The sequence below is a fragment of the Uloborus diversus genome, chromosome 3, assembly GCF_026930045.1.
Source record: "Uloborus diversus isolate 005 chromosome 3, Udiv.v.3.1, whole genome shotgun sequence".
NCBI classification, from domain to species: domain Eukaryota; kingdom Metazoa; phylum Arthropoda; class Arachnida; order Araneae; family Uloboridae; genus Uloborus; species Uloborus diversus.
The window spans coordinates 71,466,222-71,479,605 of record NC_072733.1 but is presented as its reverse complement, the minus strand read 5'-3'; the positions used below and the strand labels follow the sequence as shown (position 1 = coordinate 71,479,605).

General features: G+C 30.7%; 1 protein-coding gene across 3 annotated transcripts in view; it reads right to left on the bottom strand.

The window, feature by feature from the left end:
- Nucleotides 1–10,023: 10,023 nt before the first annotated feature.
- LOC129218257 (transmembrane protein 272-like) overlaps nt 10,024–13,384 on the bottom strand; it is a 52,242-nt gene continuing 48,881 nt past the window's right edge. For all 3 annotated transcript variants that reach the window (XM_054852484.1, XM_054852483.1, XM_054852485.1), the window contains one exon: nt 10,024–10,276. In XM_054852484.1, coding sequence (XP_054708459.1) covers nt 10,062–10,276 — 215 coding nt within the window. In that variant the 3' untranslated portion in view covers nt 10,024–10,061. The remainder of the gene's footprint in view (nt 10,277–13,384) is intronic.

The following is a 13,384-nucleotide window of genomic DNA, read 5'->3' as shown; positions in this document are numbered from 1 at the left end:
TCTTGGTTTCATATTATTTGCTGCAATCAGAGCTTATTAAATTTCAAACAGTTTTGTTGCTAAGCAAAATTTATTAGTAAAAATGCAGCAAGTTTTGATTTTAATGAAAGATATAATTTTGTAAAATCTATATTCAGAATAATTGCTAAAACAATTTTCTACTTGTTATAGATAAATTTCTGTACATAACTATTAGGTGTTACCTTTTGACTGTGATTTGTTACATAATGTTTGATAATGGGATTGAATTACCTTTATACATCTTAGAAAAAATGGAGCATTAAAAATTAAGATTTTGCTACTGAATTTATTGTTTTATTCTGGCTGTTTATTTTGCTGAAATTGCTACACTTTGTTTTATATTCTTTCAAGTAAAATTTATAAATTTATGCATAAGATTCATCATTAGATGACTATGCCAAAAAGTTTTCTGGGGAAAGTACAACATGCTTCGAGGTTTTCTTTGGCATACTTAATAGTCCTAAGTTCATATAGCTTGTTTACTGGATTTCAATGTCACTGGATTTTGTTCAAGTAATAAATTGTTTAAAAACATCACGAACTGATTCACTCTTGGAAGAAAGAGTGAAACCTTTTTTTTTTTTTTTTTTGCAATAAATTATCCAGGAAAGAGGATGGTATTTACAGTTGTAAAAATTTAATGGGTTCAGAAAATTTAATATTTTTTTAATTACTTTTACACAAATGAATAATTAATATGTGAATTGAGAATTATGTTAATAATTTCAATGGGTTAATTTTTCTTGTTAAACAAACTTTCCATTCCTCAGTATACATTGTTTCATATAAAATTATAGATACTGACAAAGAATAGATTTAGAAAATATCTCTTGCCCTCCTATATTGAGGTATATTTCATCTCTAAGTTGTGCATTATATTGTATAGCAATTACAACTATATTACATTTTCTTTTCACCTGCACTTGATCCAAGTGGCATTCAGGGACGTAACTAGAGGGGGGCAGACGGGGCTTGTGCCCCGGGCGCCAGATTTTAGGGGCGCTAAACTGACAAAGCTAATGCTCAGATTAATTTTTGCAGAAAAAAAAAAAGAAAAAGAAAAAATTTTCAGAGAAGTCTAAAAAAAAAAAAAAAAAAACTCTCCGTGCGGGCGCAGGCAAAAAGCTTGCATGGTTTAATGTGGTTAAAGAATGGTATTAATAGACTGAAATAGAGCGAGGAGGGCGCAGTAAATAGCATGAAAGTATTTTCTTAGAGTGACTAGTACTTGTTATATCTTATTTAAAGAACCTGCCTCTCGGAGGAGGAATATAAGAACAAAGCTATGGGAAGTACAAAACAGCGGAAATGCTCAAATGTCATTTTTCTACAATTAAACGTCATAAAGTTGCCAATATGATGTCTTCCTCTCATTTACAATGACGAGAGCTTGTCTACCCCACTGGTCGTAAGAGAAAATCGTTGCACTGTTCCATTGACCTAGTTTAGTTTAATTTTTCTCATTCTTGGTGAAAAATCTCGCACTATAATAATGGAGATTCAATTTAAAGTGCGAGAGGCTGCCCATTTTTCTTTAGAAAATACTAAGGTTTTTAGAGATAAATTCAGCTGAAATGAGAAAGTTTAGATTTAGTTTCGACACATTTTTGCCACCCACACAATATTTTAAATATGCTTAAATCATCTACTTCAATTAATATGTTAGAAATCAACAATTTTTTACACCTCTCAAATTTTGCTTTGGTACTTTTGATGCATATTCATATTTACAGTAGAAACTCATTTATCTGGCTTTCGTTTATCCAGATCTCCGGCTTCTCCGGATCAAATTTGTAGAGTTAAAAAATATATTCACTATAAACTGATAATTCTAAATTAATGATAGTAAGAACGAAACTATAAATGTGCCAAATATTCACTTATTTTGATTAAATACACAACTGCTATAACATGTATATAGGTCGTGCAATAAATTATAGTCATCTAATGAACTACGTGACGTAGTTGGAGCGTCAGTCTGAGTCTGACCTGACACCACTGCAGCTGAACTATTAATGACTAAGTATTTGCGAGTAACAATCCTATGTAATTTTTCTGCAAAAGATCGTTTTTCGCTGCTGGGTCATTCCATGCGAAATGAGCAAATCAGCTGTGGCTGACATGTCACAGATTTCAATGAAAATTTTTATTTAGGTAAACCATGCATATCTATGAGGGAATGCAAAGTATGGAAGTTTAAAAACGGTTTGTTGCTTTGTTATTGAAAGTAGAAGTTGATGCTTACGCTAAGCCTAAATTTTCAGAGTTCATGGCGGACAGTTTGTGACTCAATAACTTCATAAGTTATAAACGTACACTTGAAAAATAAATATCTCCATATTCTATAAACAAATCTCTATTGGGAAATAGCAAATTAAAATTTATTAGGATCTTTTTTTGAATCTGAGATATTAACAAAGATTGAAATTTTGCCAATTTACTTCAGATTTCAATTCACTCTTCCAGCTCTTTTAATGAAAAAATAACAGTAAAAATGATTCAGGATTGAAAAACTATCTATAACTGACTATCTGCTCTAATTTTGTAATTGTTTATGAATTTCTTGATGACGAAATCGTACTTTAAAAAATCAAAATTTTCCGAAAATTTCATTTTTTCCTCTATTTCAGATGTTTTTTTGAAGATGAGGGAATGCTCTATATTTACTCAATTTTTTTTTAAGTAACACATTGAAGTGTCTTTTAGATGCTACTAAATTATAATCATTGGTATTAGCGTATTTTTGTTGCTAGAGTAACTTGAACTAAGGTAAAATTTCATTAGTTACTTCTTTTTATTGTAAGTTTAGCAAAACTAACCATTTCTTTCGTGTTTCATTTTCTCAAAAGTATGTTTATGAAGTACTTGCTGAAATGTTTCCTTAGTTATTGTGTTGAATTTTCCTCTCCATTCGTGATATAGGAAAAAAAATAGCTCTTAGAGAACATACTAAGTTTAAAGATATGGGCAGAGGACCATCTCGTCTAATTCACAATAGCATTTGAGATTGGGCTATGAGTTTGAGGAAATTTGTTTTATCCATGAATAAGATATTTGACGAAATACACTTCATCCTTTTTTGGTTTACTGGTGTCTAAAAATGTCATTTTTGTCATTTTTCCGATTTTTGAGGGGCTGTAATCTATAAAGGGTACACAAACACACAGCAACAGTTACATATTCTTTTTAGCATGGTTTCAGTAATTAGTTTTTGCCGTATTTCATTTTGTGTTTCCGTCCCCTACGCGATATATCCCTCTTTGAAATGAGTAAAATTTTTACATTTGACCTTGAACTTCAACCTGTTGCCATTACTTTAATTATTAACTTACAGCTACGTAACTCAGCATGTACGATTATCAACTTATGCACTTTAACATCAAAGCTTTAAATTAACTATCATAAATGTAATTCAAATAGATTTTGGCCAAAATGCAAAAAGTCCCCTTTTTGACTACGAAAATCCCTTTTGATGACCTCTAAAAAATCAAAGGTCCAGTTGAGAGAAAAAATAAAAGTAGTTTTAAACATCTTTCATATGCAGCTTTAAGGGAAATGAATTTCAAAAAAAAAATTTTTAAATGATCGAGCGCACGCATTCGTCAAACCTGTATGGATGACCCATAAAACACAAAAATGCTATTTTTCTGAATTTTATTTTAAGTTTGGAAATTGAAAACCAATTTCGAGTTTCTTCAAGCAAATAGTAGAAACACAGCTCTATATTCTTGCAAAATTTTAAAGTTGTCTGAATTTTCCCTCATTTTAATTTTTGTGTTTATGTGAAGGAGAAAATCATCATTTTACAAAATGTCACTAAGTTTAAAACTGATTTTGAAGACAAAGGAGTTAAAATACAACTTCAAAAGTAAGGTAGTTTTTTTATGATACTAAGCACATTATTGGGTATTAATTTCAGCAAAGCTAATGCATTCCTTAAAGATTGAGATTGAAAAATAAAATGCTTAATTATGAGAAAACTGAAATATTTTCAGTTTTTGAAACTCGGTTAAAAGTCAACTATAATAACTTTGAAAATTTTACTGATATCAGATTAATTACTCTACTCCATAGATTGCAACAACATATAACTTTTATGTTTTCATTAAATAGTTAATAAGATACAAGCCTTCAAAAGTGCAACATTTAGCATTAATGAGAATGCTGTTCAATTTGACCAATTTTCAATCGCATGTAACTATTCAAATAAAAAATATTAAGCAAAAATATTTTAGATATTTTTATACAGACATAAAAGGAACCTGTATACCAAATTTCATAAAAATCTGTTACCATGCGGCCACCACTTTTTTGTGAATTTTGCTCATTTCGTATGGAATGACCCTGCTAATAAAAGATAAGTCTTCTTATTTGCGAATTAATTACTGGTTATTATCCGTACTATCCGGATTTTCGTTTATTCAAATAGTCTTTGGTCCAAGTTAGTCTAAATAAATAAGGTTGTACTGTAAATGGAAATAAGCTGAAAAGAAACTCACTGAAAACATGCAATGTTAATATGTTTAAGATTTGTGTTTTTTAAAAAAGGTTAATAGAAAGAGTTTTGATATCAAGCACATTAGGTATCTGTTTTTCTAAAAAATGTTTTTCATGCGTATGCTAAATACCAGAGGTGAGGAATGTGCGTTCTTTATAAAAAAAAATAGCTCTTTTAATAATTAATATTTAACTATACAGATTATACGGCAATTTAAAATGTGTTGCATGAAAAATTTTCAAGGTAATGTTCAAATAAGGAAATCTGTTCGATTCGAGCTATTGTATGTTGTCGGATTAAAGTCTATATACTAAGTAGAAGCAATATTCAATTGATTTCACGTGAGAAACAAAAACACGTAGCCCACTAAATTTTTCATCGGAGTTAAAATTATTTCACACGTTATTGCGACATATTGTTGAATACTGTTATTTTTCTTACAAATGTTTTCATAGTAGTATAATATAAATACTTAAAAATAAATAGTTGAACACATTTCTGTTTTATTGTTTTCATTTGAAGTGGTAATTTTAAATTCGCATCGCGATACATTTAAAAAAAAGTAACGTCAAAGAAATTGTGAAAAGATGCCTGTGGCGGGCCTGCGTCCAGGAGACCTCAGAGCACCTACAGCCTTAAAATTTTGTACAAAATTACTTCGATCCCCAAGGATTTGAATCTGGGGTTATTTACTTTAAATTTCTAATTAGTTTTTTCTTTGTAATTAATTTTTTAGGCTAAAATTTCGCATAAATTGTTTTTAACGGGATGAAAGATTTCTCACATCCCTTCAAAAAATTAGCTCTTCACTTAAACTCTATTTTCTATGGGAGGGAGAGGGGAATTTTCACTTTGTTCGAAACGGAACTCGTAACGTGTTTTTCAATCTGATTCTTTCTCACAGACGATTAAAATCTTCGTGAATCAAATAAGGTTGCGAAGCAATCTTCAGGGGTTGGTATGAGTTAGCGAGCAGGGGGCAGAGCCAACTTGATAAAAAAAATAATGCAACAAGTTGTTAATTACTCCCTTGTGAAAATACAAAATAGTTTCAGTTGAAAAAATTCGTATGTCAAATAATAAATAAAATATTTAACTATTTTTACCCACTATCGAAATTTTAAAAAATGCAATCCAGTGATAAAATTGTATAAAAACTTATAACTACGTAAAAGTCACATTTATAGGCTTATCAACACACGCGGCCTCCTTATCACTGCCTAATTTATATTTTTAAAATAATAATTTTTTGATATTTATTTTTTATGTAGGGGGGGTGCCAAAACGAGGTCTTGCCCCTGCTCGAAAATGACGTAGTTACGTCCCTGGGAATAGGGGCTTTTAACTCCCCGTAAAGAATGAAAACTAATATTTTCATGTACGTTATTAGTGAGCCCACACATATGAAAAAACCCGTGCTACTCAATTGTTTGATTCTGAGGCACATATTTAAAGACTTTTTACAGTAATTGAACAACTAGCAAAGGATTTGGAAAAAAATACAGGCTTCCCTCGTATAACACGGTACTTCTATAACACGGTTTTGATATTACACGGTACCAAATTTGCGATTATTATTAAAAACGGTTTCCATATTACACGGTACGAAACTTGAATTTAATACTTTATGGTTTTGATATAACTCGAATCTTATATTTTAAAAAGATGGAATTTCATTTTTGTTTAATACATTCTGTTAACAGTTGATAACTCTAATAAGTTTTTACTTTGTTTTTATGAAATTTGGTTTTGATATAACACAGTACTCATCCCTTGATTTACATTATTTCTAAGTCTCGTATAACACGGTTTCGATATAACACGATAAATCTTAACCTGATTTTTCTCATGCACATACGTAATTAGTATTAAAAATAAGTAAAAAATGTTATTTTAAAAAAAGTCTCGTTTAACACGGTTTTGATACTACACAAAACGAATTAACCATGTTATACGAGGGACATCCCTGTACTTCAAAATATTTACATATTCGTTATTTAGCAATTTTGTTAGGTGACCTGATATGCCAGAATTTCAAACATGTTTTGAGGGTGCAAACAAAATATTGCAGGTGAAAAAAAAAAAAATTGTGTTCGTTTAATCTTAAAAAAGTTAAACTCCCAACTTTAGACAATTGATGAAGGATTTCATTAAAGCGATGAATAAACTATGGTTTGTTTCAGTGTTTATTTAAAACTTTCATCGCTATTTTGTTTAAAAAATTTAAAATATTAAGACATTTTCTTTTCTTTGTCCAAGAATTAGCACCTAATGAAGGAAAAGAGAATTGAGACTACATAAAGGGATTTAGAAAAGCAGCTTGGATCGGTTTTAGAAATGTGATATTTCTTATAAAATAGCAGAAATCTAATGTATGAAAATTGGTTTTAGAAAGTTCAGTGTCAATTGAAAAGAAATTTTTAATGTCTCATTCAAAATTTCCCTTCACAGTATAAAAGCTTGAAGCGACCAGCAAAGGGGACCCTTACGTCAAGATATTTGCAACATTAGACGGTGCTCATATGCTAGATACTGTTGGGACCTCATTTAGGGAAGCTACTGAAGTCTGAGTCAGAAGGCAGTCATAATTAATGCATTTACAGTTTTGTTACAAAAATTATTGAAATTAATTTCTAATAAATGTTAGTTTGTTCACAATTTTTCTCTTAAAGGCTCTTAAAAATTGATCTTAAAAGTGCAATATTTCAGCGATTATGTTTTTATAAGCTTTAAAGTCTTTACTTAAGCCTTCATTTATACCAAAATGGCAAAATTTATGTGAAAAATGTGTTATAAATTATACATATAATATAAATAAGTGTTATAAATTTAAGTTTTTAATTCTTTTTAAAGTTTTGTGAGATGAAATATTTTAAATACTATGTTTTTTCTTGACACTCTCCCAATGTATGGAAATCAATATTTACTAATGAGGAATGGAAACTATGTTTACTGTAACTTGTTTTTCATTGTAATTATAAGGTTTTTATTTTAGGATTAAAAAAAATGTTTTAGCTCTCCCAAATACTTGCCTTAATGTTCTATTTCTTCTTTCATGTATAAAGCAATTTGCTTTTTAACAAATTGATTGTTCAGTCCTTGAAATCCTACTGTTGAATGACAATTATTTACTATTGGCATAATATGTGATTTTACAAAATTTATTGAAACTGATGTTAAATGTCTTAAATTTTTAAAACATTAAAATCACTTGTATTGTATTCAAAAGAATAAAATGATTTTGTGTGTGGTGATTATAAATGCTTATATTTCTTCATATCATTCTGTTAAGTTTCCCTACAATGACTGCTGTAATTACTTAAGCCCTTATATTATTTTTCATTCAACTAAGAATCAATAGCCTACTATGTATAATGAAAGGTGTAGACTGGTGTAGCAATCTTTTAAGAAATTTGAGATTTTTCATGCTTAAGTAGTATTAAAGTAGTCAGGCCCGTGTCCAGGTTTTCATAAAGGGAGGGGTTTTAAAGCGGGGTGGGGGGAGTAAGAGTTCTATTCACTACCAAGTTTGGTTTTATGTTAAATTACTAATCCCAGCATGGCATTTATATATACAAAATATTTTTTAATTGGTGGGCGGGGATAAACTTGTGTATCGACAAGCGAGACCATTGTTTGGTTCTGTCCTTCATTATACAAGGATTCGGTCGAATGGGGAATGGCATTTGGTGGTTTTCTAGCCTGCGATGAACTGTTAATCTACTACATCTTATGTGATTTAATTACCCTAAGTAATGTTAGAAAAGCCAACAGGAATATTATAGGGTATACTTCTATATCAAGTACAGATTTTACAAGACGCTCATGCTCCGCCATCTCCAAATTGTCTAAAATTGTTCATAATTTGATTGCATCTGAAACTGCATTGTACTAATTTTGAGCTTTAATATTAAGCAGTAAAGGTTTCGGTTTGCTATTCTCGGCAGATAAAAGCCATTCACCGACTTCCTGATGTTATAATGAATGACTAGCAGGTAATCCCGAAGAAATTCAGTAGAAAAATAGCTTCACTTAGGTCGCAGGGCAGAAAATTTGTGAAAAATATTTTTCAAATTTTAACATCTTAAGTTTTAGAGGTGAGTTAGAGAAACTATATAGTACTTATTTGGCAGTCTCGAGTGATGAACTAGTGAACCTCATCTCTAAAGGCAAAAATTATACTTTACTCTGACTATGAATATGAACAATTGAAGCTGTCCTGTATGTTAGATCAGAAAGTTTAAAGAGTTGCATTCTGTCTCTTAGCTTAGACAATGAAATAGCAATAATCTTGAGTCCATTTAACCATCCCTGTAGGCATCGCAAAGCGCTTGATTTCGATGTCCTAAAATATGTTGCGTCACGGGAAGAACACAAATTGTGTCATTGGAAAAATCCCTGTTGCACTATGGGAAGAAATGCATCTCCTAGCAAGGGACGCATTGCAGTGAGTTCAATTGGTTGTTAGCTATTTGGTTGTGCCAACCATTGAGAAGAGATAAAATGGAGGGAGTTAAAACTTTCATTCGTGAAGGAAGGACCCCATGTGACATGATAGACTTTAAAGAAAAGCGTTGGAAGAAATCAGGTTTCCTTCGCTAGTTTCACGCAAAGCGTGTCAACCATTCGTTGTTGAGGCACGTGACTTTAGCTCTTTGCCCAAGCCATGGATCAAGCTTTTGCTTAGCCAATTATTGGACTTGCTTCTTCCATTTACTAATTCCTGCTCTAAGGTGCCAACACATTGTATTCATGTCGTTAAATGCACATGTTAGCAGCTTTTGATCAATGTCTATTAATTAAAAAAATGAAAAAAACTTTGCAAGCTTATTGTTTAAGCAATATGACTTTGAACTCTCTCTTAAGATTTTACACTCCTTCATTCATTCATTTATTCATTCACTGATTTTCTTATTCATTTGCTGTTTTATTAACTGATTTGTATTTTCTCATTTTTCAATTCATTTATTTAGTTTTTTATTCATTCATTGTTTCATTTCCTTTTCATTTATTCATTCATTTCATCATTTACTCATTTATTTGATCAAAAATGTCTTTGATAATTGAATGGAAAATATTTCAGCCGATAAATATTTTATTTTTCACTTTCCCCTCATGCAAAAAAGAAGTGAAAAAGTTCCACCTTTTATTGGAGGTGCAAATTTACTACGAAAAATAAAAAATAATGTCTGAATGAAAGCTTTATATTATAAAATATGTTGCTCTTTCTTTATGTATGGTAATTTCAAAAACTAATTTCCGACTTGTTCATTTTGAAAAAAGTATGCTATCTTAACTATTTCACTTTGCCCCATCTTCCCCTATTATAAATCATTGACTACTAATGATTTAGTGCTTTTTTTTTCATTGTCATTATTATTAAGGCAGAATGCTTTGTCGTACACTATTTCTTATTTTTTACCAATGAAAAATCAAACAATAAACATTTTTTTTATTGAAAAAAAAATAAAAATAACTTTCCGAAAGACAGAAGATTATGATTGTGATGTTTAAAAAAAAAAAAATGCTGTTACATTTGCAATTAACAATTCTCTTGAGGTCCTGTTTCATAGTTGTCTCCTAAATACTCTCTTCCAAAGAGTATATATACAGTAAAGAGAATGGTAACAAATGATAATGTCAAAAATATGATATTAAGAAACCAAAAAGAATACAAATACAAGGTTTTATCGCAGTAAGATGAACTATTCTCATCTACATAATCTGGTTGGTAGATGCTGTATATCCAGTAACAACCTGAAATGACAGACATTATTAAAATAAAAGATTGTTTTAAAATTTAGCAATAAGAATTTAGTATCAAACTCTTCCATCAATGCTTGATTAGATTAGAAATATTGTCGGAATGGAAAATATTATGTTTAGAAAAAATTTTCCTATTAGAATTATACAGGTACATTTAACTTTTTTTCTTTCTTTTTTTGAAAATGCATTTCACAGTTGAAAATTGCATAATAAATATTAATATAAATACTGTGCTGAAATCAGCAACACCCCTAGAAAAGCATGCTCAAATTTTATGAAATTTTCTTCGCATTTGACGAAATTTCTGCGTAAAAATTGCTTTAAGTCAATTTTACCTCAAATTGGCGAAAACTCAGTGAGATTTGAGCACGATTTTCCGGCCCAGCGAGGAAGAATCGCCCACCGTACGTGACGAATTTTGCTCACGAGTGAATAATCCTCGAAACTGAACATTCAATTTCTGAAATTGAAGTGTTAATTTTTCTAAATCTATTATTCTACGGTAAAGAAAAATATCGTTGCTAAATTACAAGCGATACCTTTTACTGTTTTCTTTTTTTTTGTGCACAAGTTGTATGTGGTTTAAGAGCATTGGTGTACAGGTCATTCCTCAAAAAGTGTAACTTTTCTGTCAAACGCCTTTTACTAAAAAAAACTTTAGGAACAATTCATTTAACAATGCTTTTTAATTTCATCCAAAATATACTTATTTAAATCCGCCAATAACTTTTTAATAATAATTTTTATTTTAATATATTTTAGATTCACAACATGTTAATTCTCACCTCTGTGGCATGTCACACGCCTGGTGTTACTGTATATGTTGCTTAATAACTTGTTTAATTAAAAGTATCTATTTATTTATTTATTATTCCTTTCACAAGTTTCTCAAATACTAATTGTTTAGGTATATTTAATTGTTTAATATTGTGATTTTGTTCGTTTTAGTAGGGTAAAGAATCATGTCACACAATAAATTCTCACCTCCGTTACCTAAATACAAAACGCCATTTCTCATTAACACGTGGCAGTAATGACATCACATTTTATTTTCCATGATACAAGGGAGCCCCCTTGTTTATTTTCAGCCATAAAGAAGTTGTGAGAATTTTGTCAAAAAACAAAAAGATTTTGTTTGGAAAACTAAGTGTGATTATTGTGAACTCTCACCTCCGTGAACTTGAATTTCAGGGATGTAAATTAATGTGAAAAAAGAAGTGAACATGTTTTCATATATTTAACAGTGCAGATTGTAGCAACGACGAAAAAAAAAATAGTTCCCCGAAAAATGTATCCATTAGGCCTATATTAATGGAAAATTCCTCACCTCCGTGACAGACCTTATCAATGTTATTGTTTCTGAGGTGAAAATAAATGATGGAGGGGAAATACATCAATATCAAAGGCGCCCATATAGGGGGCAACGGGGGGGGGGCTCCCCCTTTGAAATCAGAACTTCCTTGCTTTTGGGTACTTTTTTCTTTGCAAAAATGTAAAAACATTTATTTTCCAGTCATTAATGAATAAGTTATTAAAAATGAATTATTTTAATGACTGTAATCTGTTCTGAAATTGGTTTCCATGGAGAAAATACCCTCCTAACCTATGGGGAAAATATCCGAACCCCTCCCTTACAATTTTGCATATGGGCGCCCTTGATCAATATTAGGCAATCTACCAAAATTATATAACGAAATAATATAACTAAAAATTAAGCCGTACTTTTATTGAGAAAGCTTAATATTTGATTCCCACTAATGATTTAAATAGCTTATTGTTTGCACAATTATCCAAATTACTACTTTGATATTAAATTGGCCTCAATTTTTAAACATTAAAAGATTTTTCTTTTTTTTTTAAATTTCCGTGAACAACTCTTTTTTTAATTTTTTTTATTTATGAGTAAAATAATTGGTACTTAGCTGGCCATTGTTTACGGTTACTTCTAGTAGGTAACACTTTCATGTAAGAATGGAAAAAAAAAAAAAAAAAAGAAAACGAAAGGTTTTGAAATTGAAAAATATTTGCGTTCAAAAGTTACATTTTCTGGAGAATGACCCCATACACCCTTCGAACACTTGACATTAACTATAGTCTGGCTCTGATAAGTTGACATCCGTTCCGTTGAGACTTTAGTGATTCCATTTTTTAAAAAAGTGGGGGAGGGGGAGGGAGAACACTGCCGGCAGGCCTGGCTCTTGGACAGGCAGATTTTAGGGACGGCAAATTTCGAAATTGTACCTAGTTTTTTTTTTTAATTTGAATATCTGTTTCAGCGTCATAAAATTCACTGCGTCAATGCTAAAAAAACAGTAATAATTTAGAGTGTGTTATGCAAAACATGGTTCGGAATTTAACAAGAAATTAAATTTAATTTCAGAGGCAGCTAATTGCGTGACTTAGTCTTTTAAAAATATTAATATCTGTTTCAGTGCCATAATTTGCACTACTTTAATGTTTAAAAAGATAATTTAAAGTGTGTACCAATGCTTGGATGTGCAAAACCTAGTTTGGACTTGAACTAGAAACTCATTTTAATTTTAAGCACTTGACAATTATTTTTATTTTATTGATATATTATTATTTTATATTATTATTATTATTATTCAATGGGAGGTGGCTACACGTGTCAATACTGCCTAGAGCGGCAGACCTACTAGGGCCCTGACTGCCGGTTTGTGCTACGTTGTTGAGTATTGGCTTTGTACCAGCTACGAGTTTCTCCTCTTCCAACCCAAAAATGAGCTTGTCCAAGTTTAAGCAACTTACAAGAGCCACACAATAGCTACTTGCTACTTATAGAGTTTCTTTGCTTGAGAGCCTGATTTCCGTGATATCGTAAGATTCCTTTTTTCCCCCCTCGAGAACCGTCCTTGATTCCTGGAGATTCCCGATAAATACAAAGTTCTGTTAAATCAGAGTTTCGTTGTGAAAAGATGGTTTTTTATGATACTGAGAGACGTTTGATTAGTTTCTGTGGCAATGCTTAAAGGATTTTTTAAAATAGAATCGGCAATTTCAAACCTATTAATTTGAATTAAAGAAAAACAAATTCTGACAAATGTAGAATTTAAAGCTCTGATTGTTAACGTAACAGGC